This window comes from Oncorhynchus mykiss, chromosome 6 (assembly GCF_013265735.2).
Source record: "Oncorhynchus mykiss isolate Arlee chromosome 6, USDA_OmykA_1.1, whole genome shotgun sequence".
In the NCBI taxonomy this organism is placed as follows: Eukaryota; Metazoa; Chordata; class Actinopteri; order Salmoniformes; family Salmonidae; genus Oncorhynchus; species Oncorhynchus mykiss.
Window position 1 is genome coordinate 33,536,589 of NC_048570.1, and position 19,309 is coordinate 33,555,897.

The 19,309-nt window shown below is 42.0% G+C and overlaps 1 protein-coding gene across 1 annotated transcript in view; it reads left to right on the top strand.

Moving 5' to 3' along the window:
- Nucleotides 1-19,309, top strand: part of LOC110525819 (tricarboxylate transport protein B, mitochondrial) — a 53,452-nt gene that overhangs the window by 21,339 nt on the left and 12,804 nt on the right. The window contains exons 4-9 of the mRNA XM_021606258.2: nt 1,897-2,035; nt 2,807-2,891; nt 5,558-5,662; nt 5,977-6,092; nt 6,219-6,292; nt 6,464-10,252. Coding sequence (XP_021461933.1) covers nt 1,897-2,035; nt 2,807-2,891; nt 5,558-5,662; nt 5,977-6,092; nt 6,219-6,292; nt 6,464-6,578 — 634 coding nt within the window. The 3' untranslated portion in view covers nt 6,579-10,252. The remainder of the gene's footprint in view (nt 1-1,896; nt 2,036-2,806; nt 2,892-5,557; nt 5,663-5,976; nt 6,093-6,218; nt 6,293-6,463; nt 10,253-19,309) is intronic.

Sequence of the window (19,309 nt, forward strand, 5' to 3'; positions counted from 1 at the left end):
AATTTCACAAGTTCACAATTTCATAAGTGTAAAGGAATGAATAAGAATATATACATATAAAGATATGGATGAGCGATGGCCGAACGGCATAGGCAAGATGCAGTAGATGGTATAGAGTACAGTATATACATATGAGATGAGTGATGTAGGGTATGTAAACATTGTATAAAGTGGCATTGTTTACTAGTGATAGGACTGGGAAAAGACTTCTACTAAGATTACTAAGCAGTTGTATGATGCTCAGAGAGGAAACTGTTGTGAAATTCTGCTCATCAGCTGATTAAACCTAACCTGGCTTCCTCTAAGGTGTCCAGTGGAGTTAGAACTCTTTGAAGACTCTTTGTTGTTTCCATATCTCATCCAGAGATATCAGCAACTCTGGCCCTTCTCATCTTCACAGTTATACAGTATCAGTCTATGTGTTTTACTGTCACCTAGGTAACAAGGAGCCAGGATAGAGGGATATTCTATAGAGGGTCTAATGAGATTCTAATTATGATTCTAAAACTTTCTAGATTGAAGGTTCTAGTCTGATATTCTATGAAATTCTAGGATTCGATTTTAGACCAGTGGTCACCAACATTTTCTGAGTCAAGATCACTTTCTGAGTCAAAATGCATGCCAAGATCTACCGCTCTTATTTTTTATTAACATGACTTAAAAAATGTAAGCCTATGCAACAATAACACATTAAAAACAGTACTGTAGCAATGAGGTTTGTGCAGTAAGCTATAGGCCCAATACATTATCACCGCATACTGGCTTTGCTTGAATTTACCTGCCAATGAATTGTTGTTCAGAACATTTAAAAAAATTATATTCAACAATTTGAGGTAGGCTATATGATCACACCGGTAATCGACCATTGTTGTATTACTTGTGAGGCACAGATGAGTGAACATACATTTAAATAATGTGCTTTTTATGTTACGGTGCTGATGGTGCCTGTATCTGATGGTCAGTCTCAGCCGAGGGAGAGAGCAGCAGACTGAGGTTCCGTCTCTCAACATCCCTCCGCTCTCCCTTTCCTCCACTGACACTGACCAAAAAGGGACACCGTCTTCCAGCTGATGGCGAACTCGAGTCGCACCACAAATTCATGTTGTTACTCCTGTGAACAGAGAAAGTGAAATATCCCATGATATTAAAAAAGACCCAAGCCGCTAATAAGAACAACAACAACTCAAGCCTATGGATAAACTTTCGTACTCATAAAAGTGTTGAATACAAAGTGTTGACAGTGCCTTAAACATGAACTCACTCATAAAAACAGCAGCTCTTTGCTGTATTCGTTGACAGTCTCTCTCTAGTCATGGTTTTAAACGTTTTGAAAACTCACAGTATCAATTTTGCCGTAGCTTTCTTTTATGCCTGCTACGTTACTGCGGACTCGGTCATCTGAGCAATCTGATTGGCCAGTGGTAGCATAGTGCGCTTGATTCCCTCTCCAGGAAGGCAGAGTTTGTACCTTCAGACACATGAAATGGCAACAGTTTGCCTACCCGGCGCGCACGGCAGTTGAATTGGCCGCACCTCCCAGCAACAGCGCGCGAGACGAATAAAAAAAATAGAAACACAAGGCTTTATCGTTGTTTTTTTTACAGAAATGTTTGGCGATCGACTAGAAATGCATTGGAGATGAACAAGTAGATTGTGATCGACCCGTTGTTGACCACTGTTTTAGACAATATTCAAACTCAAGTCTAGAATCAAGCCTAACTCCTCTTCCTGATATCACTGTACCAGTCTCAAACCTGAGCAACAACAACTCTGCTTGTTATCAATGACTCTCACTCATGAGAACAACATTGATTGAACTAATCGACTGGGCTGTATACTAACATGTTATCTCTCTCCATCTTCCTCTCTCTCGCCTCCCCTCCTCCCCCATCTCAGGTTTGGCGTGTTTGAGTATCTCAGTAACCATGCCCGTGATGAGGCAGGGAAGTTGAACAGCACCAGGGGTCTGTTATGTGGGCTTGGTGCTGGAGTCATGGAGGCTGTAGTCATAGTCTGTCCCATGGAGACTGTCAAGGTATGTCTGAGACGGAGCATCTCTATCGCCTTCTTTATAGCTCCGTCTCCTCTTCCAGTCTCTCTCCACCTCTCCTCTATAGCCGTGTCTCCTCTTCCAGTCTCTCTCCACCTCTCCTCTATAGCCGTGTCTCCTCTTCCAGTCTCTTTCCACCTCTCCACTATAGTCTCTCTCCTCCTCTCCTCTATAGCCGTGTCTCCTCTTCCAGTCTCTCTCCTCCTCTCCTCTATAGCCCTTGTCCTTTTTCTGTCTCCTCCTCCTCTCCTCCATACCCACCTCTCTCTGTCTCTCGCTCTCTCCCCCTCTCCTCTCCCCTCTCTTGTCTTTATCCCCCCCACTCCCCTCTCAGATTTGGTGTCACTGATACCCCCTATCCACTGGTAAGGAGTCAGCTGACTAGCTGATAATTTTTTTGTTCTGAATAGGAAGACCTCATCCCAAATCAGTCTCTATTTGTTACAAATCTAATCCAACAGCTGAATGAGTGTTGACCTGAGCCTTCCAGGAATGTATTTCCTTCAGTCATACTCTTTAATATTCTCTGAATTAAAGGTGAGACAGACAAGAACATCTCTCAAGGCTGTCTGTCTGCTCTTAGTGCTCTGTCAAACTGATAATACAATAAAGGAAAAAAACCAAACATGATAATGCTCTTTTTCCTGGAGCACAGTTGGGTTTCTTAATAATACTGCCTGCCCGCCCGCCCGCCTGTCCGTCTGTATGTATGTTTGTATGTTTGGTGATTAAGCTGTCCCTGTGTTCTCTCTCAAGGTTAAATTCATCCACGACCAGTCTTCAGCCAACCCCAAATACAGAGGCTTCTACCATGGAGTCAGGGAGATCATCAGAACCCAAGGTAAGGGAGGAGGGGGAAGTTGCCCTAGACTAGACACTGATTTAAGGCTAGGGTTTAGGGAGGGTAATCTGATCCTACCACCCTGACCTTGAACGATCAACAAAGACCATGTATATGTCCTAAATGACACCTTATTGCCTATATAGCCCCCATAGGGAATAGGGTGTCATTTGAGATTCAGACTGACATTTATTGTTTAAAGATGAACGAAACTTGAGAATCAACTTCTCTCATTGAAAACGACATCGATTTTAGTCAGAAACATTTACAGTACCAAAATTGACTAAAATGTGCAAGTAGGTTCATTTTGTTTATATGGTCAAGTTCTGCAAAGAAAGACCTAGTTAAGCTACAACTGGCCCAGAACAGAGCGGCACTTCTTGCTCTTCATTGTAATCAGAGGGCTAATATTATTACTATGCATGCCCATCTCTGTTGGCTAAGAGTTGAGGAAAGACTGACTGCGTCACTTCTTGTTTTTATAAGAAACATCCACGTGTTGGAAATTCCTAATTGTTTATCATTTTAAAAGGCTAATTGATCATTAGAAAATCCTTTTGAAATTAAGTTAGCACAGCTGAAAACTGTTGTTCTGATTAAAGAAGCAATCAAACTGGCCTTCTTTAGACTGGTTGAGTATCTGGAGCATCAGCATTTGTGGGTTCGATTACAGGCTCAAAATGGCCAGAAACAAAGAACTTCTTGTTCTGAGAAATGAAGGCTATTCCATGTGAGAAATTGCCAAGAAACTGAAGATCTTGTACAACGCTGTGTACTACTCCCTTCACAGAACAGCACAAACTGGTTCTAACCAGAATAGAACGAGGAGTGGGAGGCCCCGGTGCACAACTGAGCAAGAGGACAAGTACATTAGTGTCTAGTTTGAGAAACAGACGCCTCACAAGTCCTCAATTGGCAGCTGATTAAATAGTACCTGCAAAACACCAGTCTCAATGTCAACAGTGAAGAGGTGACTTTGGGATGCTGGCCTTCTAGGCAGAGTTCCTCTGTCCAGTGCCTGTGTTCTTTTGCCCATCTTAATCTTGTATTTTTATTGGACAGTCACTCCCACTCCTCTTTCTATTGAATAGCTTTAATTTCTCAGAACAAGAATAGACTGACGAGTTTCAGAAGAAAGTTATTTGTTTCTGGCCATTTTGAGCCTGTAATCGAACCGACAAATGCTGTGCTAACATAATTGCAAAAGGGTTTTCTAATGATCAATTAGCCTTTTAAAATGGTAAACTTGGCTTAGCTAACACAACGTGCCATTGGAACACAGGAGTGATGGCTGCTGATAATGGACCTCTGTATGCCTATGTAGATATTCCATTAAAAATCAGCCGTTTCCAGCTGCAAAAGTCATTTTCAACATTAGCAATGTCTACACTGTATTTCTGATGAATTAGATGTTATTTTAATGGACCAAAAATGTGCTTTTCTTTCAAAAACAAGGACATTTCTAAGTGACCCCAAACTTTTGAACTGTGGTGTATATGTATAACTGATACACACTACTTGTTAATGTTTTTATCTGTATGTAATTGTCAAGACTTTTGTCTGTAATGTCTAAATCAAATCACTATCATCCAAAACTGAGATTTGTGTGCAAGAGTTCGTCATGACTTACACTGTGTATACAAAACATTAGAAACATCTTAATATTGAGTCGCACCACCTTTTTCCCCCAGAACAGCCTCAATTCATCTAGGCATTGACTCTACAAGGTGTCGAAAGCGTTCCACAGGTTTGCTGACCCCTGCTGACTCCCATGCTTCCGACAGTTGTGTAAAGTTGCTGGATGTCCTTTGGGTGGTGGCCATTATTGATACACACGGGAAACTGTTGAGCGTGAAAAACCCAGCAGCGTCACAGTTCTTGACACACTCAAACCTAGTGCCCCTGGCACCTTCTACCACACCCTGTTCATAGGCACTTACATTTTTTGTCTTGCCCATTCGCCCTCTGAATGGCACACATACACACTCCATGTCGATGGTCGCGAGGCTTAAAAATCCTTCTTTAACACGTCTCTTCCCCTTCATCTACTCTGATTGAAGTGGATTTAACAAGTGACATCAATAAGGGATCATAGTTTTCACCTGGATTCACCTGGTCAGTCTATGTCATGGAAAGAGCAGGTGTTCCTAATGTTTGTATACTCAGTGTACTTGTGGGTTGGGTTTTGATTTTGACAATGCCCACTTGCCCACAACCATGGGATAAACAGCTGTGGTGATTGCGGTCTATTCAATAGTATGTCAGAACACACAGACAGGGAGACAGACCTGCCTGGCAGCACAGTGGAGACAACTTTTTTTATAGAAGAGAACACATCACATATTTTTGAACTTGAGAAATACTGCACCAAACACATTAGCTAGATTCAAAAATTAATTACAGATTTATTGAGTTCTCTTAAATTAATTCTGCCAATTTTGAGGAAGTGATACTGGCTTTGTACCTATGGTGTCTCATGGGGGACAAAGATCAGTAACTGCCACATTGAACCAACACCCCCAAGATTGAAATCTTATTTTTCTTAATGAGAAACAGAAAAACCCATGTAGAATTGGTGCGTTCAGTCACTCTTTAAAGAGGGTAGTGCATAATGCTGCTACTACATCCAGTGATGCTAACTGCTGCTCTCTGCTACTGTCCCCCAGGTATTAAGGGGACGTACCAGGGTCTGACGGCCACCGTCCTGAAGCAGGGCTCCAACCAGGCCATCCGCTTCTATGTCATGACCTCCCTCAGGAACTGGTACAAAGGTACGGGAGTGTCAGCCATCATTATCAGGATTCCAGGGGCCATATGTATCAAGTGTCTCATAGTAGGAGTGCTGATTGGGGATCAGCTTAGCCTTTAGATCACAATGAGTATGATTGCATCGACAGAAGGGACCTGATCCACTCCTACTCTGACACGTTTATGGATACCGGCCTTGGATGCCTGTCGACACCACACAGACAATGCTGACCTCTAGTGGTCACCTGTAAAAAGGTACTCACTTTGATAAGCGTACTGTGTATATCCCACTTGGGTGAGTGTGAAAGAGCATTCTGTCCGTATCTCCTTTCCCCAGGGGATAACCCCAATAAGGCTATTAACCCTGTGGTGACGGGAACGTTTGGAGCCGTCGCAGGAGCAGCCAGCGTGTTTGGGAACACCCCTCTAGATGTCATCAAGACCAGGATGCAGGTACAGGATAGGGTACCGCTACAGACACTTGTGTACATCTGAAAGGATTGAATGTGTTTGAAATACATGTATGGCGTAACTCCACCCCTGTCTAAGTGAATAACCCTGTGTCTTTCTCTCTCTAAGGGTTTGGAGTCTCATAAGTATAAGAGTACGCTGGACTGTGCCTTGAAGATCATGAGACACGAGGGTGTACGAGCGTAAGTGCACCACTATACACTTCTATACGATCAAACGTTATGTATAACTCCCTTAAGGAACCTAATGGTATTGTTTACTGCTCATTCCGTCTCATTCCTGAGGTTCTACTCCATAGAGATCCTGAGTTCTACGTATATGATGTTCTACTCTCCTTGTTCTGTGTTCTCTAGGTTCTATAAGGGGACGGTTCCTCGGCTGGGTCGTGTGTGCCTGGATGTGGCCATCGTCTTCATCATCTATGAGGAGGTGGTCAAGGTTCTCAACACGGTCTGGAAGACAGAGTGAGGGGGCAGGGCTGGAGCCTCTTCTGACCTCACTGGGCCAAACACGATGTGACTGGACAACTGAGCCTTCTACCAGTCTGCGTCTCAAACAACACCTTATTCCCTATATACAGTAGTGTGCTACTTTTGACCCATCAGGCTCCCATCAGGACCACCAGGCTCTGGTCAAAAGTAGGGCATTGTGTAGGGAATGGAGTGCCATTTCAGACGCATTCTACCCATAACTGTACTCACCAGCTGAGCTGTAAGCGGAGTGAAAGCTATGAATAATATCTATTTGGACATAGCCTACCTATTTGGATGCAGTGGTCACAAACCCTGGTCCCAGAGAGCTACAAAGTGTACAGGCTTCTGTTCCATCCCTGCACTAACACACCTGATTCTTCCAAACAAGGCCTCCATGAGTTGAATGAGGTGTAGCGCTAAACTGGGACAAAATCCTGCACGTAATGTCACTCTCCAGGACCTGGACTGAAGAACACTGAAATATATAATGTTTTTTTTTTTTTTATATCTACGTAAATTAATTACACTATCATAATGAGTTAACTGTATGGTAGTGGGTACCATATCATCCTGAGTTAAAGCATAGTGGTTCTGCCTTGACCTGAGGGTCTAGCTACAGTAACAGTTACAGTAGCAACTACATGAATTGTAACTTATACCCACCCTCCTTTTGAGAATTTATTACCAACCCTTTTATGCAATCATTTTACTTGTGTGATATGATTTGTATTTTTATAATGCATATTATGGTTGACTATTAATGTTTAATTGCTGAGTATATTGTTTTACTCAGTTCCAGATGCCAAGCCCATCCAGTAGCAAGCCAAGTTGTGACAAATGATACTAATTATTGTCACAGTTCTACTGTAATACCACTCACCCTTTTGGGCTGGCCATGGCTAACGTCTTTTTCCTCAAGTGAAACGTATACATAGAGTAATATATTCTTACCAAGAGAAGAGAAAAATGGGTAAATAATATATATTGATTCATAATATATTGATCAGAGTCTTTTCAATGTACTTATTGAATGTTGAATGTGTAGTAACGAGTCTCTGTTTGAGACACGCTGTTATACTGTGCCGTGTTATGTACAGTTCTAACTTGGAAGCGAATGCTTCATGGTGTTAACATTACAGTACTGTATGGATTGGGTGGGTGGGTGCAAGAGGTCACAGCATTTTTTTTGTTCCTGTATGGTATATCCACAGATAGAACAATGAGACAGATATTTCACTGGATGTATAAATATGAAGCATCCACTTGGTGTTTCCATTCACTACCAAATATGGTAGTGAGAGAAAGCCCACTGGCGCGCAGTGGTAGAAAATGGAACGAGATGGATTATGGCCTACATTCTGCAAATGTTCTCATCGATGAAACATTTGATCTCAATACAGTTTTCTGTTCACAAAACTATAACCTGTTATGAATAGAGTTGACTAAGTTTTGTAGACTTTAGCCATTGTCAAAGTTTTTTAAAATCGCGTTGTTTAGAAGGAATGCAAAGTCATATTGGTTATCGCACAGGCGAATTTCACAGAGTAGGCGTTCCCTAACAGAAATATGCAGATGTTTGCTAGAACGCTAGCTCGTGCTTGGCTCTGCCCACCTCCTTGCTTGTTCTGCCCACTATGACTCATATGTTCCCATCTGAAACGACAGGCTGTGGTCTATCTTGGTTTATTTATAAAAAATCTTTGGTATATCACTACTGGTCTCCATTCGGGCTCAACCATACAGTAACTCAGGTTCCCAGCTCAGATTGCCTCCTGCCACAGATGGTTGTTCAGCATTGTTCTAAGATGGAAACTTGAGGGAACCTTCCCATTCCATTCACACACATTCATATCATTCTAGAGGCCTTTGTTGTCAAAATGGCACCACATGTAACATAATCCTTGACATTATGTTACAAATGGTGCCATTTTGGGGGTTGTTTTAGTTTTAACTTCATGAGGAAAACAACAATTTTGAAACCATTACACATTTTTTTTTTATCAATCTCATCTGGGTTTTCAGGGTCTTGATCATAAAGTGTATTTTGCCACAATCTTCAATTGCTATGTGTTGTAGTCATGGTAACATATGTAAGACCATTCTGAATCTGCACAAATATCTGCCCTGACGATTGTAGTCAAATCTATAACAAGAAAATATGGCTTTATTTAGCATCGGTGGAATAGAAAATGAAACGCATTACTTTGCTTTTAGAGCCTTTGTGTTGTCGGTAACAGTATACTGACTGTTTTGACTCTGCTTTTACATAGTGTTGTATATACAACATGTACTGTAAGGTATGGGAGGCCTCAGTCTCCTCCTCACCATATACTGTCTAAAATATCATAATCTCACCATCAAAATTAAATGGATGTCATTACAAATCCCTAGAGGAATGCACTGTGTTTCTTACGTTATTATAACCTCTAAATCTAAGGTGGTATTACACCAAGAACCAATAAATAACCACTGTCCTTTATTTTCAATTTGAAAGTTTTTCCAATTGTAGGAAAATGTGTTGTTTGTGTGTGTGTGTGTGTATTTCCCTCCCTCCTACTCCCCTTTCATGAGGTCAGGGATATAATCACTGTAGCTGTCCCATCTGGAAATCTGAAAGTGAAAGAAACAATTCATTCATTTTTATAGTTACAGCACCATTATTTTGAGGTGGTTTATGCATTCAAACAAGAGAATGTTACCTGGGGTTCATTCAGTCTGAACTGAATAATGGCTCTGACTATATTTACAAGATAATGTTAGTGAATAGTAGCTGTGGTGGCCATATACAGTGCCTTCAGAAAGTATTCACACCCATTGACCTTTTCCACATTTTGTTACAAAGTAGCTTAAAATGGAGTTAAATGTCATATTTGTCAACGATTTCCATAAAATACTCTAATGTCAAAGTGGAAGAAAAATTCTAACGTTTATAAAAAACAAAACAAAAAAAACACACTAATATCTCTTGATTAGATACAGTGTAAGTGTTCAACCCTCAGAGTCAATACATGTTAGAATCACCTTTGGCAGCAATTACAGCTGTGAGCCTTTCTGGGTAAGTCTAAGAGCTTTCCACACCTGGATTGTGCAACAGTTGCCCATTATTATTTTCAAAATTCTTCAAGCTTGGTTAAATTGGTTGTTGATCATTGCTAGACAACCATTTTCAGTTCTTACCACAGATTTTCATGAACATTTAAGTCAAAACTGTAACTCGGCCACTCAGGAACATTCACTGTCTTCTTGGTGGTAACTCCAGTGTAGATTTGGCCTAGTTTTAGGTTATTGTCCTTCTGTAGTTGTCACGTCCTGACCACAGAGAGCATTTATTTGCTAAGGTGGAGTAGGTCAGGGCGTGACTGGGGGGTGTTCTAGTTTATTATTTCTATGTGGGGTTCTAGGTTTAATTTTCTATGTTGGTGATTTGTATGATTCCCAATTAGAGGCAGCTGGTAATCGTTGTCTCTAATTGGGGATCATATTTAAGTAGTGTTTATTCCCACCTGTGTTTGTGGGATATTGTATTTTGAGTAAGTGTATGTAGCACCGCTGTAGTCACGGTTCGTTGGTCGTTTCTTGTTTTGTTTAAAGTTTCACGTTTAATAAATTATGTGGAACTCAACATCCGCTGCGCCTTGGTCCGTCTCTACAAACAACCGTGACAGTAAGGTGAATTCATCTCCCAGTGTCTGACAGAAAGCAGACTGAATTTTGCCTGTGCCTAGTTAAATTGTTTGTTTTTTATCCCGAAAAACTCCCCAGTCCATAACTATTACAAGCATACCCATAACATGATGCAGCCATGCCATGCCCATAACATGATACTTTAGTGCCTTGTTGCAAACAGGATGCTTGTTTTGGAATATTTTTTATTCTGTACAGGCTTCCTTTTTTCACTCTGTCTATTGGGTTAGTGTTGTGGAGTAACTACAATGTTATTGATCCATCCTCAGTTTTCTCCTATCACAACCATTAAATTCTGTAATTGTTTTAAAGTCATCACTGGCCTCATGGTGAAATCCCTGAGCGGTTTCCTTCCTCTCTGGCAGCTGAGTTAGGAAGTACGCCTGTATCTTTATAGTGATAACTTCACCATGCTCAAAGGGATATTGAATGTCTGCTTTTTTTTTTACCTTCTTTGTGAGGCATTGGTGTTTGTGGTTGAAACTGTGTTTGAAATTCCCTGCTCGACTGAAGGACCTAACAGATGTGTGGGGTACAGAGATGAGGTAGTCATTCAAAATTCATGTTAAACACAATTATAGTTCATGTGACCTGTTAAGCACATTTTTACTCCTGACCTTATTGACTTGCCATAACAAAGGTGCTTGACTCAAAACCATTTCAGCTTTTCATTTTTGATTCATTTGTAAACATTTCGAAAAACATAATTCCATTTTGACATAAGACATTGTGTGTAGGCCAGTGACAAAAAAAATCGAAATTGTATCAATTTTAAATTCAGGCTGTAGCAACAAAATGAGTAACAAGACAAGGAGTGTGACTTATTTCTGATGGCACTGAAGGTAACTGTATATTACTCTTCTATTCCTCTGGCTATGTGCGGTACACAAATCAGGGTGTGGATATCAGTCCTTTAGACTACAGTTGGGATAATTAGAGAATGTAATTTCAGTTCACCAGATTGTTATATGAAGTGTCTGTACCTGTATTTTCTATCCTGTTTTTAAACTTTTTCTTAGTCTTCTCATCAATTCCCTCTCATCTTGCATTTCTTTTATCTTCCTCGCATAGACCACTAGAGTGAAAGCACCGCCAGCATTCAAAAGTGACCAAAACATCAGCCAGGAAGCATAGGAACTGAGAAGTGGTCTGTGGTTATCACCTGCAGAACCACTCCTTTATTGGGGGTGCCTTGCTAATTGCCTATAATTTCCACCTGTTGTCTATCCCATTTGCACAACAGCATGTGAAATTTATTGTCAATCAGTGTTGCTTCCTAAGTGGACAGTTTGATTTCACAGAAGTGTGATTGACTTGGAGTTACATTGTGTTGTTTAAGTGTTCCCTTTGTTTTTTTGAGCAGTGTATTTAAAAAAAACAGTAGACCCTTTGGAAGTCCTCTACACAATATTTTGCTGCCTGTGCCATGTCCCATAGCAGTCTCTTTCTGATGTAAAGCAGAGGCAAACTGAACAAGTGGTGCAGGTGATGGGGGACTTCATGCGACACAGAACACAACGACGCCTCCATGCTGTGCTCTTTTGGCCCTGAGGCACAGTAATGAGTGCAGTAATGAACTATGGCATATGAACACCACTGGAGGCAGGAGTAGAGGGGGCAGAGGTAGAGCGGGAAGCTTGGCACCGGGGGCTCCCAGTCAGTGTCGCTATCACTGTGAAAGAAAACATTTAAAAAAATATTTGTATTGTATGAGCCTTTTATCATCACATAAAATAAACAGATATGTATTGTATAGAGCAGAGGGAACAGTCACTAAGGTGAAGTGCTGGTCCATTCAACTCCGGCCATTGTTGTGGGCCTGCACTCCCCCGAACAGCACCCAATGGCTATTTCATATGGAAATGGCGAGGAGTAGAAAATATATACAGTGGGGCAAAAAAGTATTTAGTCAGCCACCAATTGTGCTAGTTCTCCCACTTAAAAAGATGAGGCCTGTAATTTTCATCATAGGTATACTTAAACTATGACAGACAAAATGAGAAGAAAAAAAATCCAGAAAATCACATTGTAGGATTTTTCAGGACCTTGTCTTTAAAAGATCATTTCTAAAAATCTAAATAACTTCACAGATCATTGTAAAGGGTTTAAACACTGTTTCCCATGCTTATTCCATGGACCATAAACAATTAATGAACATGCACCTGTGGAACGGTCGTTAAGACGCTAACAGCTTACAGACGGTAGGAAATTAAGGTTACAGTTATGAAAACTTAGGACACTAAAGAGGCCTTTCTACTGACTCTGAAAAACACCAAAAGAAAGATGCCCAAGGTCCCTGCTCATCTGTGTGAATGTGCCTTAGGCATGATGCAAGGAGGTATGAGGACTGCAGATGTGGCCAGGGCAATAAATTGCAATGTCGGTAATGTGAGACGCCTAAGACAGCGCTACAGGGAGACAGGAACGAACAGTTGATCATACTCGCAGTGGCAGACCACATGTAACAACACCTGCACAGGATCAGTACATCCGACCATCACACCTACGGGACCGGTACAGGATGGCAACAACAACTGCCCGAATTACACCAGGAACGCACAATCCCTCCATCAGTGCTCAGACTATCCGCAATAGGCTGAGAGAAGCTTGACTGAGGGCTTGTAGGCCTGTTGTAAGGCAGGTCCTCACCAGACATGACCGGCAACAGCGTCGCCTATGGGCACAAACCCACCATCGCTGGACCAGACAGGACTGGCAAAAAGTGCTCTTCACTGACGAGTCATGGTTTTGTCTCACCAGGGGTGATGGTAGGATTCGCATTTATCATCGAAAGAATGAGCGTTACACCGGGCCTGTACTCTGGAGCGGGATCGATTTGGAGGTGGAGGGTGCGTCATGGACTGGGGCGGTGTGTCACAGCATCATCGGACTGAGCTTGTTGTCATTGCAGGCAATCTCAGCGCTGTGCGTTATAGGGAAGACATCCTCCCTCATGTGGTACCCTTCCTGCAGGCTCATCCTGACATGACCCTCCAGCATAACAATGCCACCAGCCATACTGCTCGTTCTGTTCGTGATTTCCTGCAGACAGGAATGTCAGTGTTCTGCCGTGGCCAGCGAACATCCCGGATCTGTTGGATCGAAGGGTGAGGGCTTGGGCCATTTCCCCCAGAAATGTCTGGGAACTTGCTGGTGCCTTGATGGAAGAGTGAGGCAACATCTCACAGCAAGAACTGGCAAATCTGGTGCAGTCCATGAGGAGGAGATGCACTGCAGTACTTAATAAATCCTCTTATGGCTGCGATCCCCGTACAGGGATCAAATTTCAGTGTGACAACTAAAAATACGTCGTAACATTAAACATTCTTGAAAATGCAAGTGTCTTACATCCTTCAAAAGATTAGAATCTTGGTAATCAAACTACATTTTCCGATTTAAAATAGCTATTACAGAGAACAAATACCATGCTTTTGTTTGAGAAGAGCAATCAACAACAAAAATATTTTCCACCATGACAGTTTTTACACATTCACATCTGAAGGTAAAATTATGACTTACATTCTGATATCTTGCTCTTATTTCTCTTCCTGAGGGTCCCAGTGATCAAATGAAGTGCAGTTTTCTTTGATAAAATCCATTTTTATAGCCTAAATCGAAACATTTTGTAAACCGTTTGTTTCCCGTGAATTCCATCTCTATCAAAAAAAATTACGGAGCATTCGACGTTATTACACACCGTAAACAATTGTTTATCTAGTCATGGTTGGTTTCAGTGCATTCCTCTGGATGTTTGCAACACAGCCAAATGGGATTGTTTTTTTTTTGCGGGGAGTATTGACCGAAGTGAACTGATTTGAAGACGACGAGCAATGACTTCCTTGCGCACCAATAATTTTAGCGAAGCTTCGTTGATTGACTGTATTTCTGCCCAATGACCACTGATCTTCTTGAAATGTAGCTGGGTAGATAGCCAATGAGCTGAGTTAAACACCAGTATGTGATGGTTATGGGTTGGACCACCATTCCTTGTTTGAAATCGCACACGTAACGAACTCCATTCTCGCCTTGACATTCAGAGTAGTTTCAGTGACGCTTGTTACACACAGCAGTATTTTGGAGAGTAGTATTTTCAACGATTTCATTGAAGACATCATGGCGAATAAATCAGGAAAAGCGAAGTCCAAGTCTAAGTATACAGATTTGCACCAGATTATAGAAGAGATTGATCGGGAAAGTGAGACAGATTTTTTTGTTTGAGGAATCTTTGAGTGTTATGATGCAAACAGAAGCTGAGGAGCTGTTTCTGCAAGGACAGGAGGTACTTCTGGACGGATAAGTGCTAATGCCGTTCTATGAAATATATATTTTTGCCAAAAAATATATATATATTTGCAATGAAATGTGTGGTTTGTTTGGGTGTGTGTGTGTGTATATGTATATATATATATACACAATTTTGCCTAAGAACACAGCCATGAATAAAGAATGGTACCAACACATCCTCTGAGAGCAATTTCTCCCAACCATCCAGGAACAGTTGGGTGACGAACAATGCCTTTTCTAGCGTGATGGAGCACCTTGCTATAAGGCAAAAGTGATAACTAAGTGGCTCGGGGAACAAAACATCGATATTTTGGGTCCATGGCCAGGAAACTCCCCAGACCTCAATCCCATTGAGAACTTGTGTTCAATCCTCAAGAGGAGGTGGGACAAACAAAACCCCACAAATTCTGACAAACTCCAAGCATTGATTATGCAAGAATGGGCTGCCATCAGAATCAGCTGCCATGTGGCCCAGAAGTTAATTGACAGCATGCCAGCGCGGATTGCAGAGGTCTTGAAAAAGAAGGGTCAACACTGCAAATATTGACTCTGCATCAACTTCATGTAATTGTCAATAAAAGTCTTTGACACTTATGAAATGCTTGTAATTATACTTCAGTATCCCATAGTAACATCTGACAAAAATATCTAAAGACACTGAAGCAGCAAACTTTGTGGAAATTAATATGTCATTCTCAAAACTTTTGGCCACGACTGTAGAATAATAGTGAAGAAATCAAAACTATAAAACAACATACAATCATCTAGTAACTAAAAAGGGTTCAATCAAAATATTTTATATTTGAGATTTTTCAAAGTAGCCACCATTTGCCTTGATGACAGCTTTGCACACTCTAAAGTAATTCCTTCTTTACCAAGGCAAATCTACTGTGGCAATTTACCCGACACTGTATGAATGGAAACTAATCTTGGTATAGCCTACTGATATTATTTTATTTGTTTCATATTTGTTACCCATCAAATACAACCGTCTAAGAGGTTGGGTGGCGCAGTGGTTAAGGGCGCTGTACTGCAGCGCCAGCTGTGCCATCAGAGTCCCTGGGTTCGCGCGACCGGGAGGTCCGTGGGGCGACGCACAATTGGCCTAGCGTCGTCCGGGTTAGGGAGGGCTTGGTCGGTAGGGATGTCCTTGTCTCATCGCGCACCAGCGACTCCTGTGGCGGGCCGGGCGCAGTGCGCGCTAGCCAAGGTTGCCGGGTGCACGGTGTAGCCTCCGACACATTGGTGCGGCTGGCTTCCGGGTTGGATGCGCGCTGTGTTATTAAGAAGCAGTATGTCTGGCTGGGTTGTGTATCGGAGGACGCATGACTTTCAACCTTCGTCTCTCCCGAGCCCGTACGGGAGTTGTAGCGATGAGACAAGATAGTACAACAATTGGATAACACGAAATTGGGGAGAAAAAGGGGTAAAAATAAAAAATAAAATACAACCGTCTAAAATAAAAGTGTCTGGTATGGTCACTTATTTTCCCTGGAATGTCTATTCGAAATGTGTAACTAAATGTAAATTGGGGGAATTTAGTAATTTGGGCCAGAAGGGTGTGGGCAGAAGCCCTAATCTCTACGCCACCCCAGGCAACAGTTGAACTAGATTTTTTTTTAAATTGTTTGGTGCCCACTCATGGAGAAAAAGTGAACTGCAGGTTAAAGCTTGTTTAAATTTCCTGATGTGCAGGGAATGTTTTGGTGACAAAATAGTGATCAAATTAAGATGCACCATTTGTACAGGTGGCCACTGACTCTATTTCCAGCCTGAAAAAACCTATCAGTGTCCTAAAGTGCTCCCTTCTGCCCCTGAACAGGCTGTGCCTAGGCCGTCATTGAAAATAAGAATTTGTCCTTAACTGACTTGCCTAGTAAAGGTAAAATAAATAAAAATGTATTAAACATTACAAAATATACATTTTTAAAAGGAATTGTGGTTAAAACATGTATACAGAGACAATTCCATTAAAAAAACAAATACTATCCTTGATTCTCGGACGTAAATTCTGCCCTTATTGTGATATTCAATATGATATGTTGGCAATACAGAGAGAGACGAGACATGTACTTCCCGGTCTTTGTTAAGGTTGAAGGGAACTTAATGGCAAGGACTATGCCACAAACAAGGACAATTTTGACATTTGAAATCAAATCAAACATTTTTCCATTCAACATCTGGGGGCAGCCCGTCAGAAAGTCCAGCATTCGCTGATGGCAGCATTCGCGCAAAAGTGAAAGCGCAAACCACCGCTTCTAATCATGGCAAAGCGACTGGAAACATGACCGAATACAAACAGTGTAGTTATTCCATCAACAAGGCAAACAAACAAAGCGTCAGTAGAGAAAGTAGTTATAATTCAACGGCTCAAACACGAGACGTATGTGGCAGGGTCTACAGTCAATCACAGATTACAAAAAGAAAACCAGCCTCGTCGCGGACATCGACGTCTTGCTCCCAGACAAATTAAACAACTTCTTTGCTTGCTTTGAGGACAATACAGTGCCACTGACATGGACTGCTACCAAAGCTTGTGGGCTCTCCTTCTCCATGGCCAATGTGAGCAAAACATTTAAACGTGTTAACCCTCGCAAGGCTGCCGGCCCAGACGGCATCCCTAGCCGCGTCCTCAGAGCATGCACAGACCAGCTGGCTGGTGTGTTTACGGACATATTCAATCAATCCCTAAGCCAGTCTGCTGTCCCCACATGTTTCAAGATGGCTACCATTGTCCCTGTTCAGCAAGAAAGCTAAGGTAACTGAACTAAATGACTATCGCCCCATAGCACTCACTTCTGTCATCATGAAGTGCTTTGAGAGACTAGTCAAGGATCATATCACCTCCACCGTACCTCATACCCTAAACCCACTCCAATTTAGTTTCCACCCCAATAGGTCCACAGACAACACAAATCGCACTGCTCTATCCCATCTGGACAAGATTAATACCTATGTAAGAATGCTGTTCATTGACTACAGCTCAGCATTTATCACCATAGTACCCTCCAAACTCGTCATTAGGCTCGAGACCCTGGGTCTCGACTCCGTCCTGTGCAACTGAGTCCTGGACTTTCTGACGGGCTGCCCCCAGATGTTGAAGGTAGAAAACAGCATCTCCACCCTGCTGATCCTCAACACTGGGGCCCCACAAGGGTGAGTTCTCAGCCCTCTCCTGTACTCCCTGTTCACCCATGAGTGTGTGGCCATGCACGCTTGCAACTCAATCAAGTTTGCAGATGACACTACAGTGGTAGGCTTCATTACCAACAACGACGAGACGGCCTACAGGGAGGTGAGGGCCCTCGGAGTGTGGTGTCAGGAAAATAACGTCACTCAACAAAACAAAGGAGATGATCATGGACTTCAAGAAACAGCCATCGGGCAGCAGGTGAGTGAGTGACAGAATGTGGTTTTGAGGCTTGTGGAATCTAACGTTGGCAAGAGGAGAAATATCACCATAGACAATTTCTTTACTACGCTCTCATTGGCAAACAAGTTGCGTCCCTCAAGGCCTAACGGTTCTAGTGTTAAGCATTAAAGGATGGCAAGGCACCATTGCATACATATACATTGGTATGTAAGTAGTAAAAAAATGTATATATAAAACTGTAAATAAACTGTGTATAAAACCGTAAGAGAGTTATGTAACAGAAACACCTTTTAAAAGTTCAAGCATAAAATGTTTAAAAATCTGATACATATGTAAAAACATGAGAGCTATTTCTGCAACTCAACAAATCAACCTTATTAAGAGGCTATTCACATAAATCCTACAATTTGTTGTGTTGTAAGATTTGTTAGAGCAAGTTGAGTCCTTATCAACTGTAGTCGGAGTTAGCCCCCTACGGTGTCCCACTAGTTTCTCATCATGACCCCAAGGAGCTGAATAAGAAAAGGAAAAGGGGCTGAAAGGTCTGTTTTAAAAAGTTGAGGAATTTTCTTAGCAGTAATGTCTATAGTGAGCATTTTGCACTCAACTCCCACAGTGGAAAGAGGCAATGCAATCAGGCAATGTCATATGGAAGGAAGTTTTGATATGCCAGTTGATGACAATTCTAACAATCAACAACATATACAATTGTAGAATTGGAAACCCCATTTTAAAAGGTTTTTGGCAGTGTCTAATCTCGGATCAAAATCTTGCGTGAAATCTGGTCTCCGGCCAGCTACTGGATTTTGTACTGGGGAGTGTTAAGATGTTTGGCTTAATAGGAGTGGCAAAGTCCACACCCCCTCCTCTGAAATCCTCTTAACTGGTCTATGGGCCAAATGAACCCTGTGATTTGTTCAAATAATCAGTGAAGAAAAAAACAAGTGCACCGGAAGAATTGTTCTTGGTAAACCCTCATATCCCCTATGTTCCTGACAGACATAACTTTGGTTACGGGTCCAAGTGCTACTCCTACTGATATGGAGGGGGAGGTTGGGAAGCATGAACAGGAATATTACACAGCACAATGGGGAACAGCACCTTTAGGTCAGAGGAACCTCTGACACATAGACACACCTGCAGGAGAGGAGAAGAACAATAGAAGACAACGTCAGAACAGAAGCATTGGGCAAGTCCAATAACCAACCTAACCCTATCTCGGAGATCCGAGAGGATTATATTGATGTGAGAAATATGCAAAAATTCCACCTGGGCAATCGAGAAGGCAAGGAGGGGCGATTTCCATATTGCTTATACGCGTCAGATCCTCCCAGGGCCCATATTCACAAAGAGTCTCAGAGTAGGAGTGCTGATCTAGGATCAGG